This window comes from Lutzomyia longipalpis, chromosome 3 (genome assembly GCF_024334085.1).
Source record: "Lutzomyia longipalpis isolate SR_M1_2022 chromosome 3, ASM2433408v1".
Taxonomy (NCBI): Eukaryota; Metazoa; Arthropoda; class Insecta; order Diptera; family Psychodidae; genus Lutzomyia; species Lutzomyia longipalpis.
Window position 1 is genome coordinate 12148104 of NC_074709.1, and position 17399 is coordinate 12165502.

The 17399-nt window shown below is 38.1% G+C and overlaps 3 protein-coding genes across 4 annotated transcripts; 2 read left to right on the forward strand and 1 right to left on the reverse strand.

Annotated features, from left to right (window-relative positions):
* Window positions 1-113: 113 nt before the first annotated feature.
* On the forward strand, window positions 114-4218 carry LOC129792214 (uncharacterized). 2 transcript variants are annotated; one of them, XM_055831049.1, is made up of 4 exons: window positions 114-2207; window positions 3495-3699; window positions 3811-3878; window positions 3996-4218. In XM_055831049.1, exons 1-4 carry the CDS (start codon window positions 1998-2000, stop codon window positions 4089-4091), a joined length of 579 nt encoding a protein of 192 aa, XP_055687024.1. In that variant the 5' UTR covers window positions 114-1997; the 3' UTR covers window positions 4092-4218. The 2 variants fall into 2 exon arrangements, with proteins under 2 accessions (XP_055687024.1, XP_055687023.1); XM_055831048.1 differs by having other exon boundaries at window positions 3811-4092.
* A 4241-nt stretch (window positions 4219-8459) lies between these two features.
* On the forward strand, window positions 8460-14084 carry LOC129792220 (uncharacterized). Its single transcript, XM_055831055.1, has 7 exons — window positions 8460-8575; window positions 8704-9294; window positions 11210-11770; window positions 11836-12693; window positions 12761-12905; window positions 12983-13709; window positions 13784-14084. Exons 2-7 carry the CDS (start codon window positions 9165-9167, stop codon window positions 13919-13921), a joined length of 2559 nt encoding a protein of 852 aa, XP_055687030.1. The 5' UTR covers window positions 8460-8575; window positions 8704-9164; the 3' UTR covers window positions 13922-14084.
* Window positions 13975-17333, reverse strand: LOC129792221 (putative ammonium transporter 3). Its single transcript, XM_055831056.1, has 3 exons — window positions 17187-17333; window positions 15080-15761; window positions 13975-14998 (listed from the first exon to the last, which is right to left on the reverse strand). The coding sequence occupies exons 1-3, from the start codon at window positions 17326-17328 to the stop codon at window positions 14143-14145; spliced, it is 1680 nt and encodes a 559-aa protein (XP_055687031.1). The 5' UTR covers window positions 17329-17333; the 3' UTR covers window positions 13975-14142.
* Between the last annotated feature and the right edge of the window lie 66 nt (window positions 17334-17399).

Here is a 17399-nt window from a genome sequence, read left to right on the forward strand (position 1 = left end):
TGAATTTACTATTGATTCGAATAGAATTTAGTACTCTTTTTTAAATTCAATTTTAAGAAGTAAATTCAAAGTACTAAATTCTAATCGAGAAAGACAAATACTAAATTCTAGTCTAAAATATTGTAAATTCTAATCGAAACAGTTTTGAATTCAATATGAAAAAGTACTTATTTTAAGCCTAAAAAGTACTGAAAATCCTAAAAAAGAAAGTAAATTCTGACCAAGAAAGTCTTCAAGCCGAAGAAGTACTAAATTTTAGTTGAAAATGTGAATATTCTGATCTTTGGAAATATTGTGATTATTCGCTAATTTTTGGATTGTTTGCAGAAATAGTCTAAATATTCGGCAGATAAACCCCTTGAAGTTACATAAGCTGTTAACATTAAGAGGTGTTTGTTTATCTGGCGAATATTTTGATTTTTTTTGCCAAAAAAATCCGATTATTGATGAAGATTTGAATATTTTTTACTTCACAAGCATCTTTTTTTAAAAGCCGAAAAACGAATTTAGTGCTTTTCAACTTGAATTTATTACTTTTCAGATTGAATTTAGTCCTTTTTTGGGTTTAATCCTTTAAGGATCGTGATCAATCTAGCGAGCTGATTGAACTAAAAATAATTTTTGGGGGTTCCTTTGGGCTCTAATAGGACAATTTACAGTTTTTCGTCTTTCCTGATCGTGTAAGTCCTTGAGAATATCCTTTTGTGGTCATAAAATGATCAGGGATTGTAAAGACATATTCTTGTACTAATTTTGACTCAATATTCATAAAATAACTATACAAAATGAAACATATTCAAATTCGATTGTTTGGGTCAGCGTATGACCCAATGGTCCTTAAAGGGTTAAATTAACTATTTCTAAGGATTCTGCTCGTTATATTAATTTGAGCTATTTTAGGATTAAATCCGCAATATTTAGATTTCTTTAGCGAATCATCCTAGTATTAACTAATAATCCGAATAATTCTATTCAGATAAACGCTTCTTGGTTAAAATTATTCCTTAAAATATCCCTAAAAAGACACAAAAAACACAATCAGTGAATATTTATAGTTAAATAGAAGCAATAAAGAAATGCAAAACTCAGCTCAATTGGATCATTCTGTATATTAAGATTTCTTGGTGTGTGGATTGATTTGGCGCATTTTGGTGGAACGTAGGCGTATCAGGGGGTTGAAGGAGGGAATGTGAATGATTTGCCACATCGTCGGAGACTATAAAGAAAATCCATATGGGGGCGTCCCGGGGAAGGAGTTAAAAGGTTTTACTCATTACAACGCAAGTTGAGCGTGTAATTAGAAATGGCGATGCATGCTGGTCGCAGCATGAGGCGCAATTTTGTGGCTTGTGCCTCCCAGATGAGAGCTCAAGGATCAAATTTTCCCCGTGGGACGATACCGGAGGGATCTCCAAGGATTTGACCGTTTACTCGTCATCGTCAATGAGGTAAGAATTCCTTTTTTTTCCACCACAACTTGATCATCTTTTAGGTCTATTTTTGGGGGCAAAGATGTGATTTATTTTTAATATTTTTTGGGAGATTTTCGATGGGGGTGAAATATATACAATTTTCAACTTGTCTGAACACCCACAATGTTTGCAACATCAAAGAGTATCAAAGAGTAGGTAACAAAGACCACCCTCGCAAAGTGACCAAGTCATCCAAGCAGCAGCTCTTCTCACACTTCCAGCCCCAAACATGGTTTAGTAGAATGATGCGTTGTTACTTTTAGTCCGAAGGCCAACAAAGTGGGAAAAGGACTCGTCGCAGCGTGAAAATTGTCCGACGCATAGAAAGATGGAATTGCGACTCTCCCACCAACCACTTCTCCTGTCGGGCTGGCATCACATCAGTGCGGCAGCAAATGAAGAGGAAAAGGAGGTGGATTGGCGGTGGGGTGTCGCACAATCGCACCATCCGTATGTAGAGAGCTACACCATCATCCCCTATAAAAGGCAGAAGCATCCATGGGTAGGCAAGCAGACTGTTTGTGAATGTTTCCGTGTGAAAATGTGCGATCGTGCGTGGAAATGATTCGAATGACTTTCCTTGCGGTTTTCCTGTTGACGGTGGTGGCGAAATTCGTGGAAGCCGATCGGCCGCTTGTGTACAGCATACGGGGTGCCGTGGCACCCATTTCCCCCGATAACAATGTAGATTCCAACAATTACAACAATTTTCACATCAATTACGACGAATATCCTGTAAAATTTCTCTTATTACCTGTTTGTGCTTTATTTCATTCTTTTTGTTAAATAAGAATTTGTGTTTGTGAGAAATTGTGATTTTCATTTGGAAGTGAATCACCAAGAAGATTGAGAAAAATTAAAGAAATATTCACGAATATTTATTATTTTTTTATTTTAACTGTGCTTACTTTTCAAAGCTTTTGTGAAAACATTTTTAAAGTTAGCTCTGATAATTCTGGAAGAGTTTTCTTATTTCTTTTATGAAAAGTGAAAAAATTCTTCAGTGTAGAATATTGTTTAAAAAAATCTCAAAATCTTGTATGGAAGAAAACCTCATTCAGAGAAGAATTGAGATACGCGTAATATTGCAGAAAATTGAAATGAAAGAATATAAATCGTTAAAAATTTCTCATTTTTCTCTGAGCTAAAGTGGATTTCGGGATAGTTGTGTTCAAAAATCAAACAATGGGTGAAATTCACTATTCAGAAAGGCTCAAGTTTTCTTAAGAATCAAGCTGTCAAGCTAAATCGGGCTAAACGTACATTTTTCGATGGTTTTTTCTGATAGTCTTCGGGCATCGAAATTCGTAAAAATTGCATAGAAATATGCAATTAGCTCGATTTACTTAATAAATCTTTAAAAAAAACTTAAGAATCTTATATTTTTCTTAATAAATCTAAAGTTTTTTTTAAAGAATCTTATGAAATCCTATGAAAACTTAAGACATTCTTAAGAAAAATTAAAGAACCTTCAGAAAACTTAAGTTTTTCTTAATGAATTTTAAGTCTGTCTGTATTGTGAATTTCACCCAATGACGTCATCATTTTTTCTTTTTTAATTTAAAGAATGATTTCTGTTTTTTTTTGCAATACTCTAAAATCTTTATTTTTGCCTAATAGTGCTTAATCTTAATTGTTTCATTGAATGAGAGGTTTTTTCTCCCATATAGAACCAGGTAAATTCCTTCTTTAACCCAGATTTGCCCATTGTACCTACTTATTTCTTACAATCAGAAAATGTTCTTTGCTAAATTTAATTCATAAGAATGGCATAAAACGATTTTATTTTCAAAAAAGTTTTATTAGATTCAGTTAAAAGAAAAATTTCAGAAATTATTGTCCGAAATTTCAAGAATTTTGATTGAGAATTTACTTTTTTAGACAATTTTAAAGATAGTCTTGGCGAAATTTTTTAAAAAAAATTTCTTAAGCATATGTGAATTAATCGAAAAGTGTCTGAATTTCTTTAATATTCAACCAAAAGATAAAAGAAAAGAATAAAATAAATTGAAATCCTTGTAGATGATTGTCCCAAAGAGGGCTGCAATGTTGCTGGATCGAATAATGGTGGCACTACACCATGCACTGGAGAATGAGAGTGAGGGAGTACCATCGAATGAGCTGGAGAAGGAGAAAGTGTCAAAAATAAGTCCGCATCGGAAGATAGTTCAGCAATATATTCTGCAGCAGCAGAAGCAGCGGAGACCCCCCAAAGAGGCGGCTTCAGGTATTTTCTGTGATTGCCATAAAATAACCCACCCACTTGTTTTGTAACACCCACGTTGTCCATCCTGCTTCCTGCTGCACCTTCCGCCTACCTTTCCCCCCGGAAAAAAAGGCGAAGATTCACAGCTTTTGGACAATTTGAAGGATTACGACGCTGATCTCAACGATTCGGAGGATTTGGTGAGTTTTTCTGATGTCGTCGCTACACCAATGAGCCTAAAAGTCCTTAAAGGGAATTTCTTTTCTCTTTTTTCCTTCCATTCTCATTTTTTTTTTTTAATTAATTGCACGTGGTAGATGGACCTGGAACGACGTGGCCACAGGGTGGCTATGGGACCCAGCAAGGGTCGTCAGTATTGGCGTTGCTACTTCAATGCAGTCACGTGCTTCTAAAAATGCTCCACTTGAGCCACATCGCGCAACAACAAAAAAAAATGTTTAAATTTAGCTGAAGAAACATCCACCACCCCGTTATAAATTTTTTTGTCACGACACATCCATAAAATACATTAAAATGTGATTTTTGGGTTTTTTTTCTTCTTCTTTCTGATGTACACGTTTATGGTGCAAAAGAGCTCCCGTGAGAGGGTGTCAAGAAATTAATCTTCACCTAATCACAAAAGTCTTAATCCTTCCCTTTTGTGTATTGTGGAACGTGTGAGAGATAGAAAAATAACACATAAATACTTTTTTTTCTTACACGATGGCATACAAAATCCACCTGTAATACCTCCTCGCACCTGATTTATTTATTCATTTTATATTTCCCACGCAAATATAAAGAGATGACTCAGAAGATGCCCAAAAATCAAGACGCAAGCAGTTGTGAGGAGATTTTCGCATCCCTCTTACCCCCCAGTAAAGCTCTCCCGGTGTGGTGGTTGGGCGAAGCTTTGCGTGAGGATGAGCAACAATTCAATTCCGCGTGTCTTTTGCCATGACAATCTTACATAGAAAATCTTTTGCTTTGAGATAATTTTATAGGTGAAGAAAGAAGTTTGGCAGAGGTTAGCCAGGGAGGAGAGGGACAAAACATCAGAGATGTGGGCGATTGTCTACACGCAGCTTTATCTTTTTATTTTTTATTATTAAATCAACTCTTGAGAAAGCTGAATTGAGCTTTTCTTCAAAGCTCTATCTCTAAAAGTCATGATAAGTAGCTAAAAAATGAAAATTTGCGGATTGCAGCGAAAGAAAGGTAATTTGTGGTCGTTACATTTTGAAAATTTATAATGTCCCTATTTTAAAATCATTTACAGAGAGATTTTCTGGATTTTCTTCGAATTTTACTTAAGTAAACTATTGATCTTAGTTAATCGCTTCCTTTTGGTTTTATAGAAAAAATGATTTATTCTTCCAAAAGTTCTCTTTGAAGATCATTTAAGATTTCTGGAAAAGTAGTATTTTTTTTTAAGGAATTTTTAAAAGATTTTTTATTAGTTAACTATGCTAAATTGTAAGAAAAGAATTTTCTTTTTGATATTCTTCTACTATGCAGAGATGAATCTTTTCTATCTCTTTTTCTTAAGAAGGATTTATGTAGTTAATCTTATTCCAATAAATTCTCCTAGAATTAAAACTTAACTTTCTATTTTGAAAATTTAATATCAAATATGTTGTGTATTCGATAACACCTTATTCATTAAAAGAAAACTTTTAAAATGATTTTCGACACGGGTTATCAAAAACGACACATGAGAAGGGTAAAGGTCAAGAGTTTTATCTACATACATATTCTATACAGATGCAAATCAAGTGTAAAGAATGAGGATTTTAGCTGTGTTTCTTTGAGACACAGCATTTGTGTACCGAGCAAAATCGAAAGTCGTCAGATCGGGCTCAAACTTGGGATGAACACGAATAATGGTGCTATGCAGGAAAAGAATGTCAAGAGAAAATGATCATGACATTTTTTCCTGACATTTTTTTGTCATTCCCTCTCACTCCCACTAATGTATTTCTGTATCTTTCGTCTTTCTCTGACGCATGCTTCCGACATTTTCATCATTCTTTTCTGTGCACTCAACATGTTTTTCATTTCGTATTATTTTCTCAGTATTTGGGGATATTTTTCCATGAAAAAGTGAAAATGGGCTTTGCTGAAGTGTTCTCAGTGCCAGGAAAGGCGTGAAAAGTGGAAATTTATGGTCATTTAGCGGCCAAATATGTGAAAATGCGCAAAGTGAAAAATCAAAACATTCTTTCCCTGACCAATTTTTACGGGATATTTTTCTGTATTTTCACGACACAAATCACTTCCTGCAGGTTTTTTGGACTTTCCCACAGGTCATCTGCAACAAGGAAGGTCTGTGTGGGGGACAGGAAAATGCTTCCTGGGTGGTGGAATCCCACCTGAACGCGGAATAAATTGGTCCGGGAGTGAATGTTTTGCTGTAGAAACTGCACAGTTTTCACTTATTTGGCCAATAAATACCCCCGATTTTCCACTTTTCACACCTTCACAGGCACTAAGAACATTTCCACAAGCCGCTTTTCACTTTTCCCGAGCTAAAATATCACAATTTACAGAGAAAATTGCAGAGAAAACTAACAAACACGTTGACTTCACAAGAGCTGGAAAAAGAATGTCAGAAAAAAACATCTTCCTGCGACATTCTTTTTCAAGCTCTTGCGAAGTCAACACGTTTCTTAGTTTTCGTCTATTTTCTCTGTAAATTGTGTTATTTTATCTCGGGAAAAGTGAAAAGCGGCTTGTGGAAGTGTTCTTAGTGCATTGAAAGTGTGAAAAGTGGAAAATTGTGGGTATTTATCGGCCAAATAAGTGAAAACAGTGAAGTTCGACAGCAAAACATTCACTCCCGGACCAGTTTTTCCGCGTTCAGGTGGGATTCCACCACCCAGAAAGCATTTCCCTGACCCCACACAGACCTTCCGTGTTGCAGATGACCTGCGGGGAGGTCCAAAATACCTGCAGGAAGTGATTTGTGTCGTGAAAATACAGAAAAATATCCCGTAAAAATTGGTCAGGGAAAGAATGTTTTGATTTTTCACTTTGCGCATTTTCACATATTTGGCCGCTAAATGACCATAAATTTCCACTTTTCACGCCTTTCCTGGCACTGAGAACACTTCAGCAAAGCCCATTTTCACTTTTTCATGGAAAAATATCCCCAAATACTGAGAAAATAATACGAAATGAAAAACATGTTGAGTGCACAGAAAAGAATGATGAAAATGTCGGAAGCATGCGTCAGAGAAAGACGAAAGATACAGAAATACATTAGTGGGAGTGAGAGGGAATGACAAAAAAATGTCAGGAAAAAATGTCATGATCATTTTCTCTTGACATTCTTTTCCTGCATAGCACCATAAGGGTCTCCACATTCCAAAAAAAATCATATGCGCTAAAAAAAATTTTTCCGGCCGATTGTCCATCCGTGGTTTAACCCAAAATTGCGAGAGAACAGTGATAGATAGAGACTTGCGGTAAACGGCAAAGTTTAAATATCGACTAGAAGACATACGATTATGAGGTCAAATCCACCTCCACCCCCATTAATTTGCATTCTCTTAGTTTACCTTCACAAAATTAGTACATTGAAAGAAACAGCTCTCGTAAGCTTGGTCAGCCTATTTCTATCAGAACCTTAAAAATCTTCCTTTAAAAAATATGTTTTGGTTTCACATAGAAAGAATAATACATTTTTTTTATTTAAAAAAATCCTAAAAGTTTTCCCATTAAAAATTCTTTTAATTGAAGCTAATCTTTAAGCTTCAATTAGAATTAATCAGGTTTTACTATTTTTAAGTACCTATATACTTCAGTTTTATCTAAGCTCTCATGCCTAATTATTCTTGCTCTCTACGTGAAAAGCCTTTTGTACTTCCGTCACCCCTTTTTTGCTTTTTCCTCCTGAAAATCTTCTTTGAAACTTTTTCCGTTAAACTTCATTTCTAATTTCATTTTAGGGACTTTTCTCTTTGCCAAAAAATCTCTCCTTTTGCTTTCGTGTTCAACTTTGTTTTTAATCCCTTTTTCGCGCGTATTTTCTTTCATCCCTCCTACACAGCACGACCTTGGTGGAGTGCTTTTCCGTATATAAGTAATGTTGGTAGACAATTGCGTGGAAATGCGATTCATTTTGGGGGTGGTGTGAGGTGTTGCCTGCCCATCTCTGGACTGATGATACGCCTGGGCATGATAACGAGGCAACACACACACACACACACTTTGCTAAGTCACTTGTCTCTTGCCTGCTACCATACCCCGCGGGGAAGATTGAGTGTGGATTATAAATTAGGCGAGAAGTACCGCGGAGTAATATAATCCACACAAACATTATGGTGCTGCTTCATCAGGTTTTTCCTCCTCTAACAGCATCTTGTGGCGTATGAATACAAAAGGATTCCCAAGGAGGATTATGGATTTCCTTAAGCTCACTATGCGTGGGGTGCAGCAGAGGTCCAGCAGTTTGTAATGTGAATCCTCTGCAGGAGCTTTATGCAAAAATAGAAGAAAGAGAAAGAGGAGGTGAGTTGGTGGTTTGCAGGGCAGCGCAGCATCCAATCTCGTGTACACGTCGGAGAGGAAATATGAAGCGTTTTACATTTCAAAGGCCACCACTTAATAAAGCATTCTCACGTCACAAGATGCTTTAATAATTTATAATATGTGGGTGACATAGCCTCTCTCGCATAGTTGTGTGTGGCTGGGATAAACTCCCATCAAAAGCTAATTTTCTCGCCTCATCTCCCCAACACAGAAGCGGCTTTTGTGCGCCTTTTTTCTCCACTGCAGCCGCCTGGAGGTGGCCAGTCGTGAAGAAGCAACTGGTGGCGAATGTCCAAGTTGCCTCCGCTCCGTCACATTTCCGTTTTTCACTCTGTGTGCCAAATTGGGTTCAATTGAATTAACGGCAAGCATAAAATTCTTCGTTTTTTTTTCTCTTCATCATCATCACCTTCCTCCTTCTTTGCGCGCCTTTGTGCATTTTTACTTCTCAAAAGCAAAAAAAAAAAAATAAGTTCAATCTCCTCCTCACAGAGCCGAAGGATTGTGCGCGCAGCATCCCTTACTGGGTGGACAATTAATAAACTAAAAATCTTTGTGATTTTTAAGGGTGAAGAATTTGCAATTTTTTGTTCCTTCTTGTGGTGCCTTCTCCCTTAAAAAAAAAGTGCATTTTGAAAAGTTTTCTGTGTAAGCGCGAGCGCGCGCCTTGAAGAACATTCATCCTCAATAGGAGTTAATGAGATAAATCATTTTAATATAAATCCTCCATTAGTGCTCCATTGCGCAACCATCCGGCATTCTCTACCCATTCTCGGGATATTTTTTCTCCTCCTCATTTTGCACCATTTTATCCACCAACGAAAAAAGAAAGAATTTTAGTGAATAAAGTGCGTCGCATAATATTCCATTCCTGTGATCCTCGTTGATCTCCACTCCACACACACAAGAAAAAAGCTCTGTGATCCGGCTTTAGGAGAAAACAAGAAAGGAAAATGGGTGAAGAAATTGCCACAAATACGGACACAAAGTCCACAAATACGAAATTTGATAAATTCTGCCAACGCCATGGGATCAATTCCAATCTCATCATGCTCAAGATCACCCTCTTCGTCATGTACGGAGGTAAGAATTTTTCCTTCTCTACAGTACATTACTGTGTTGGTTTTGTATTTGAGAGAAGTGTATAGTGTGGGATTATCTTTTATATGAAATTTACGAGAGACAGTAAATATTTGTGAGCGGGATTTTATCGCAAAACTAGAAAGATGAAAATTATAATTAATATTTGAATCACCATTAAAACGCAGAGAGAGAGAGCTGAGAAAAATCCCGGACAGAAATAGTTGGGAGATCGCGTGGAAAAATACAAGAAAAAATGGCAAAAGAGCTTTTTTACTTTTGGGGTCAATGTTAGGTGTATGCGCGGGGTGGTTGGGAGAAAAATCGCAAAGCGCAAGAAAATTTAGATTTAGATCAGGCACTCACTATACACTCATACTAAATTGCTCTAACGCATTTTATTAAGGTTTTAGGGTCAATGTAAATTTCAAGAACTCCTTATATTCTTCTGGATCAATTTATTATTATGTTGGGCTATTTTTGATGCGAAAATATTTATACAAATTCTATCTTATTTTAATTGAATGTTTGATTGTTTTTCTAATGATGGAAAAAGTGAAAGAAATGTGTTGAAAATAAATTTTTTAATACGCATGATATTTGATTTTTTTTCCTAAAAAAAAGGATATTTTTTGAACAATTTAGTAAATCAATGTTATAGGAATAAGGATTAGAAAAATTCAAACAGGGATTAATGGCTGAAAAAATAGCATCTAGAGGTGTTCCTTTAATAATTTCCTAAAGTTTTTATTAAAAACAAAGAAATATTCATGAAAAACTTTTTTTTTGAATTAAAGGACATTAAAAATCAAAATTTAACGATTTTCGTACTCTTTTCCAACGACTAATGCTTAAATTCTAGAGCTTAAAAAAAATCTACAGCTCCTTGGAGCTTTGTGTTCTTTAAACTTTAAGCAATAAAAAGACATTTTATCCAATGAATATCCAATACTTTTGAATAGTAAAAATTAATGGGGTGAAAAGGCGGAATAAATAACGTTAAAAAGAAAAAAATCAGGAAAAAGTGATTCGAAAGAAAATTCTTCGAAAAAATTCTTGTCAATGTTTTTGTTCTAATGACATAAAACAACTTCAAAAATTTATATTAGAATTAAGAAATAAAATTAAAATATTTAGCATCGATTAAATTGAATTTTGCAGAATGTCTTTAATCTCTGTCCTTCTAATAAACTACATTAAAGAGCTTTCAGATCATTTTGGCTTTAGTTTGATAAATATATTAAATATTTTTCTAAATCAAATTCTAACAGTCAGAGCTTTTAAACCAACATAAATTAACTTAAATTCAATAAAATTTATTTGAGCAGAGAATTTTCATAGGAAAACTGGGAAAACTACCTTATCCATGCCTTGATTAAATTTTCACTTACCTAACTTAATTGAGTTTTATGTATGTAGGCTGTAATCGTGAAAATATGTATAGCAACATTTATGTAGAAGAGCGATGGGGGAGCTCTTTCATTGAGTTTTTCGGTGGCATCCACACCAGCTGAAGATCATCTCTCCCACCAAAAATAAATCCCCTTATCAGTGCCTCGAGAAATGATTGCGTGCGCAAATAGGACGGAGATTTTGATTTTGTAAATATTTTTCACCTGGGATGGAGTCTCACATTCTCCTGATGGGAATTCACGTGCAGGGCTGTTTTGCCTGATAGTTATCCATTATTCTTTGCCTTTTCTTACCCTTTCGGGGATCTCTCGAAGAAGATTCTTTAGAGCGTTAATTTCTTCCTCAAGTAATAGATAAAATTAGAGAGATTCCTTGTGCTGATGATAAGAAGGATTAGATTTGATGGGAAATCTCCGATGTCCGGCCCTGTTAATCATCTCTGTGCTCTGTTATGCAAATATGTACACTTACACAAGATTTATCTGTCTCTCCTCTCCACCATTAGCCACCTCATCCCTCCTGCCGTACCTCACGATCCACATGCAGAGCATCGGCTTAACCGTTGAGGAGATTGCGATAATTTACCTGGCTCTGCCATTCACCACCTTCCTCAGTCCGCCCATTACTGGATTCCTCGTGGATAAATTTGGAAAGTATAAGCCCGTTGTAGTCATGAGTCTCCTCCTCAATGCCATCTTCCATCACTCCTTGATGCTCATCCCGCAGCAGGAGATCCCCGGAATTATGCCAGCTGCTTATGTAATGCGTCATCCACAGACGGGAAACATTGAGGTGTGGTGGTCACCATGCCCTAGCCGTGAATGTCCTGAAGAGGAAGAGATTGATATTGTTGTGGATCAATGTTTGGATCATTGTATTCTTCTTGAGCAGAATCCTCGCATTGAAATCCTTCCACGTCCCACCAATTCCCCAGTTCGCGTTGATGATGGTGATCCCGTTGATGATCTCAATTTCCATCTTAGCAAGAAGAAATCCAATGGCGTAAGCACACAGAGATCCTCCACTGTACTTAGCACCGAAGAAGTCACCACGCCGCTCTATACGAGTAAGAATACTTTCATTGAATCCCCAGAACTTCCGCTAATTTTGCGATCTTTGTCGTATTTTCAGCTATTTCATCATCCACAGAAGGTAGCAATGAGACACTGGATGAAGCAGATGATGAGATGATTCTGAGAGACAGCTCAGCATTCTTCCTGCTTGACATGCATCCCGATCTGGGTGATCCCATTGAGCAATTGGGAATGGAAGTTGAGCAAGATGACAATGACACAGTGACGGGATTCAAGCATCGCTTCGGTGAGAAACTCCTGTGGGATTCGGGTGTTAATGTAACAGCCCTCGAGGAGGAAGATCTTCGCTGTGGTGGACTTGTGATTGATTCCAACATGTCCAGTACGTACAATTTGCGTCTCAGTGAACTAGCAGCTGATTGCATGGTGCAAAAGTGCAACTTTCGCCACGGTGGCCCCGAAATCTGTCCACCAGACTACAAGGAGAGCGATGACACCGTCTTCTGGATCTACTTCCTGCTACGTTTTCTCGCCACAACGATGCTTTCTGCCGGGGTCACCATCATGGATCCCATTGCATTGACAATGATTGAGAAGTACGGGGGAGATTTTGGACGTGAGAGGCTCTTCTCCAGCATTGGGATGGCCATCTTTTCTCCCATTACGGGCATTCTCATTGACTACACATCCCGTGGTTTGGGCTACACCGACTACTCTGCTGCCTTCTACACGTACGATCTCCTTCTGACCATTTCCACCATCACCGTACTCCTCATGCCGCTCGGAGAGAAACTCCCAGCTGACAATGTTTTCCGGGATTTGTGGAATCTCCTCAAACTTCCGCACGTTATGATCTTCATCATCTTCCTCTTTATGCTCGGCAACTACTGGGGCTTCATTGAGAGCTTCCTCTTTCTGTACCTGAAGGAACTTGGTGCTCCCAACTACCTTCTAGGTAAGTCGTCCTTTTGATGCTTCATGTTTCTTTCGAAAATTCTAACTTAAGAAGTTTTTTCTTGAAGGAATTACAATCACTGTGGGTACCGTCAGTAGTATACCCTTCCTCTATGGTGCTGAGAGGATCACAAAATGGTTTGGTCATGTTAATCTCATCATTGTGGCTTTCTTCTCGCACGCTTGCCGTCTTGTTGGGTATTCTTTCATTGAGTGAGTGAAACATTTTTTTTACTTTTTTCTACATAATTTAATTCAATTTTTATTAAATATTAATTTGTGCATTCTAGGAACGCCTGGTGGTGCTTCCCCTTTGAAGCAATGGAAGCTCTTTCGTGCCACCTCATGTGGGTCGCAGCAGCCACATATTGCGCCATTATTTCCCCAAAGAATCTCCTGGCTACACTCATTGGTGTCCTGGGAATGGCTCACTTCTCCCTCGGGCGTGGCAGTGGATCCTTCTTCGGTGGTCTCCTCATTGGTCACGTTGGTACACGCGATGCCTTCCGCTACATGGGCTTAATGGCTGTTGTTGGTGGCATCATCTATGGGCTATTGCACTTGATATGGTTGCGTAAGTTTGACCAGCAGGAGCACCTCAAGGAGGATTGCGAAGAGAATGGCGAGAGCGAGAAACTCACGGAGCCCAAAACAAAGGATCAGGGCACAACAATGTCTCAGGAGCGTCTATCGCTGATGATTAAATTCAATCAAATTGGCAGCCTCACATCCCTACCGCGTGGCTCAAAGATGGACCTCCCGGATTCCCTTTCGCATCGTCGCAGTAGCTACAACATTGAATTCGTAAAAGCCCCCAAAAGTGGTGGTAGTGCCTCAAAGGTGGACCTTCTGAAATCCGCATTGGAAATTAATCACAGATCATCCAATATCTCCGTGCCAAATCGCAAGAATAACACATCAAATCAATCACTGAACCGAAAACGTGCCGATAGTGCACCCAAACTTAATCCCAACAACTCCAAATCAACCCTCAACAATTCTGGAAATATCGATCAGGTGAGGAAAAATCTTCAAATTGAGCGATAAATTAAAAAAAAAATTGAATTTTCCTTATTTTAAAATTCTTCTAGGAGGTAATCCCGGAAGAGAGCGATAGCCAGAGGAGGACACTCTTTGCTCCTGGAAATACAAGTATCGCCGAAGAAAGCCTCAGCGAGGTCATCGTGCCCAATTCCAACGTGTGTTGTACTTGCAATCGGAAAACTTAACCCAAAATCCCACGAATATATGGGATGAGCCCTCCCCCGCAAAAAAAAAAAAATATTAAATTATTTTTTTAATTATAGACAATTTATCTATAAAATATTACGCGAAGAATGTTGTGTAAATTGTTAATTGCTCTACAAAAAAATAAAGGTGGTGAGTTTAGGAGATTATTATTATTACATTACAATATAATAGAGAAGAAATTCAAAGAAAAAAATGAATCTCAATCCACCCATGCAAAATTCGGATTATCCTTTCCACTTGACTCACCCACTTGCTGACTCACTGAGAATGTCCCCCGTGGAGCATCGGATGTTGAAATCTCCCCCTCAGTGCGGGTTTTGCGTCGAAAGATTGGTACAGCTCTGGCCAAGTTGGAGAATCTTCGATGAGAGGATTTCTTTGCACTCGCCTCCCGTACCTTCTCTTCGCCATAATCACGCCACGATTGAAGTTTCATCTCAGCCAATTTGAGTGTTTCAATGTAGCGATCATGTCCGGGATTCATCCCAATCCTCGCCACATCCTTCTCTTCAGTGAGCTGCGATCGAAGTGGCGCCAGAGCTGAGAGAGCACGAGAGATGCCAATTTGTCCATGGCGGACATGATGTTCCATTAAATCCGCCCCAAGGAGCTCCTCGTTGACTTCCATGCGAATCGGGACGATCTTATTGATAACCCAGAGAAGGAGGAATGTTGACAGGACACCCCAGACACACAAGCAAAGAGCAGCTAAGCACTGCACCCCAAGAAGGTACCATCCGCCACCCTTGAAGAGTCCACTACGTCCATTTGTCGTTGTCAATGGGATGGGATTGTCCGCAAAGAGTCCCACAGCTATTACACCCCAAATTCCACTCACCCCATGCACCGAAGAAGCCCCAACGGGATCATCCACGGCCATTTTATCAAACAGCGGCATTGTTACGCACGTCAAAATGGATCCAATCACCCCAATTATTATTGCTTCCCATGCATGATAGAGGAAGCAACCAGCTGTGATGGATACTAATGCACCCAGGATGCCATTTATTAAATCCACAACATCCATTCGTCCATCATTCTTGAACATTGAGAACCTTTTGTTGAGCGGGGGAAAAAGTTCTTTTTTCTGTTAAATTTTCAGAAAAAGAGATGAAAATCAAGGGGGAAAAACTTACAAAACACTGAAGGTACCTCCACCGAAAGATCCCATCATTGTTATCACAGCTGCTCGGGCTGCGTACTGCCACTTGGTCCCACTCACGCCATACGTGCTGCCGGAATTGAAGGCCAACCAGCCCCACCAGAGCACAAAGAGCCCCATACAGGCATTCACGGGATTCCCCAGCGGCAGGGGGGCAATACCATCTTCATAGCGTCCCATTCGTGGTCCCAGCATCACTGCCGATGCAAAAGCCGCTGATCCACCGATTAGATGAACCGGGCCACTCCCGGCAATGTCCACGCAGCCTAAATTATTGAGGAATCCATGTTCACCCCACACCCACCCTGCTGGGATGCAGTAAACTGCCGTATTGAGGAAGGAGAAGATGCAGTAAGCCTTAAAGTTGCACCTCTCCGCCATGGCACCGCTCACGATGGTTGTAGCTGTCGTGGAGAAGGACAATTGGAAGAGGAAGGCAGCAAAGATGGGTCCCATGAGGGGATCTCCCACACTCGGATCAATCAAGAAGTCCCCAATGGCAATGAAGGGATTCGTGAGGGGTCCTCGTCCGAAGGACATCCCATACCCAAAGAGCCAATACGTGAATCCTCCGAGGACGATGTCGATCACATTCTTCATCATGATATTTACTTCATTCTTCACGCTAACGCAGCCTGATTCCAGCATTCCGAAACCTTTCAAAAAGCAAAGGAAAAATCGATTTTTTCTTTAAAGAAAAGTCCCTGTTTGCAAGCTTTCTCAGGGGGCTTTCCCCGTCCAAAAAAATGAGCTTTTATTTATTTATTTATAGCCGAAAAGGAAGGTGAACGATTTCCTTGAAATTAACTTTGAACGACGAGGAAGAAAGAAAATCAATTGACCATACCTTGGACGAATAAATTAGTCAAAAGAGATTTTCAATAGAGATAAATAATGTAAAGTGGTGCACTTCCAAAGGTCAATGGCGATCCACCACACACGTACGTAGAGAAGGCAAAAAAGCCCATTTTGAATGCCATTTTGCAAAATGAAGGCATTGCATGTGGGGAGATTTCTTTTAATTTTTTATTTAATGGATTTCATTTTAAATTATTTCAATCTTCTTTGGGACATCCCACAAATGACAAAACAATGTAATTTCTTTTGATATTTTTTTGTTTTAGATTTTTTTTTGTTGATTTGAAGAATAAAGTTGTTTAAAAAATCCTTTGTGCTTAATTAAATCTTTTGGTATTTGAAGAAATTCTTAAAGAAAATTTCCTAAAGAATTCTATATACATCTGATCATCTTTTATTAATAATTTATTTATGTTAGGGAACATGATTTGCAATCTTTTGAATCCGAGTTTGTTCAAATCGGTCAACCAGACAGATTGAGATATAGTCAAAAATGTATTTTTTCACTACGGTTCACTAGAATGGCTGATACGACTGAACCGTTTAACCGATTGTCAAAAATTTACCAGATTTAGAAAGGGAATTAAATTACCTTTCAAATGATATTCTATTTGTCAAAATCGGTGCACTAACGGCAGAGATGTAAGAGGTCAAAGTCAAAATTTATAAAATCGTAAAAAAATGATTTCACCTAGGTTTACCAAAATGGCTGCCAAGAAATAACGCGTTGACCGATTTTCAAAAATTTACCAGTTTTGGAAAGGTGAGAAATGTACCTTTCCAAAACTAATAAATTTTTGAAAATCGGTTAACTACAGTCGGAGATATAGCCACTTGAAATTTGCCTTTAAAAATACGACATTTTTGCTTGCCCGGAAACTTTTTGAGGGTAGTGTACTTGCTACAGTGGCTGGATCCTGATATAAAACACTAACTTTCCATTCGATTTTTCTACAGGTTTTTTTTCTATATTTTTGTAAAAGCTCTTTTGAGTATTTTATCGGAGCTTTTTGGCCTTTTTCTTCTGGAATTTTCGGCACAGCACATAGCATGTTCTTTTACAAAATAAAGAAATGTAGAAAAATCGTTAGAAAAAAATTATATTTCATTTCATCAGATCACGAAGAAGAGAAGTTGATAATCAGTTCTCATTCTTTTCCTTTTATCAATCAATTTTATCGATTTTATCACTTAAATAAAACAAAAACCCTTTTTTTACTAACCTGTCTGCATGGTGAAGATGATGAAGGACGACGTTAGGACCCAATTTGTATCCTCAACACTCAAATCATAAACTCCTGGAATAACATAACTGCTATTCCTTGCAAATGAAAACTTTAATCCATTCCCGGTGAGATTCTCCATAATTTTTTGATTTTTTTCTTTTTGGGGTACGGTGGAAATATTCTCCAGACTCTGACAGAGTCACACACAGT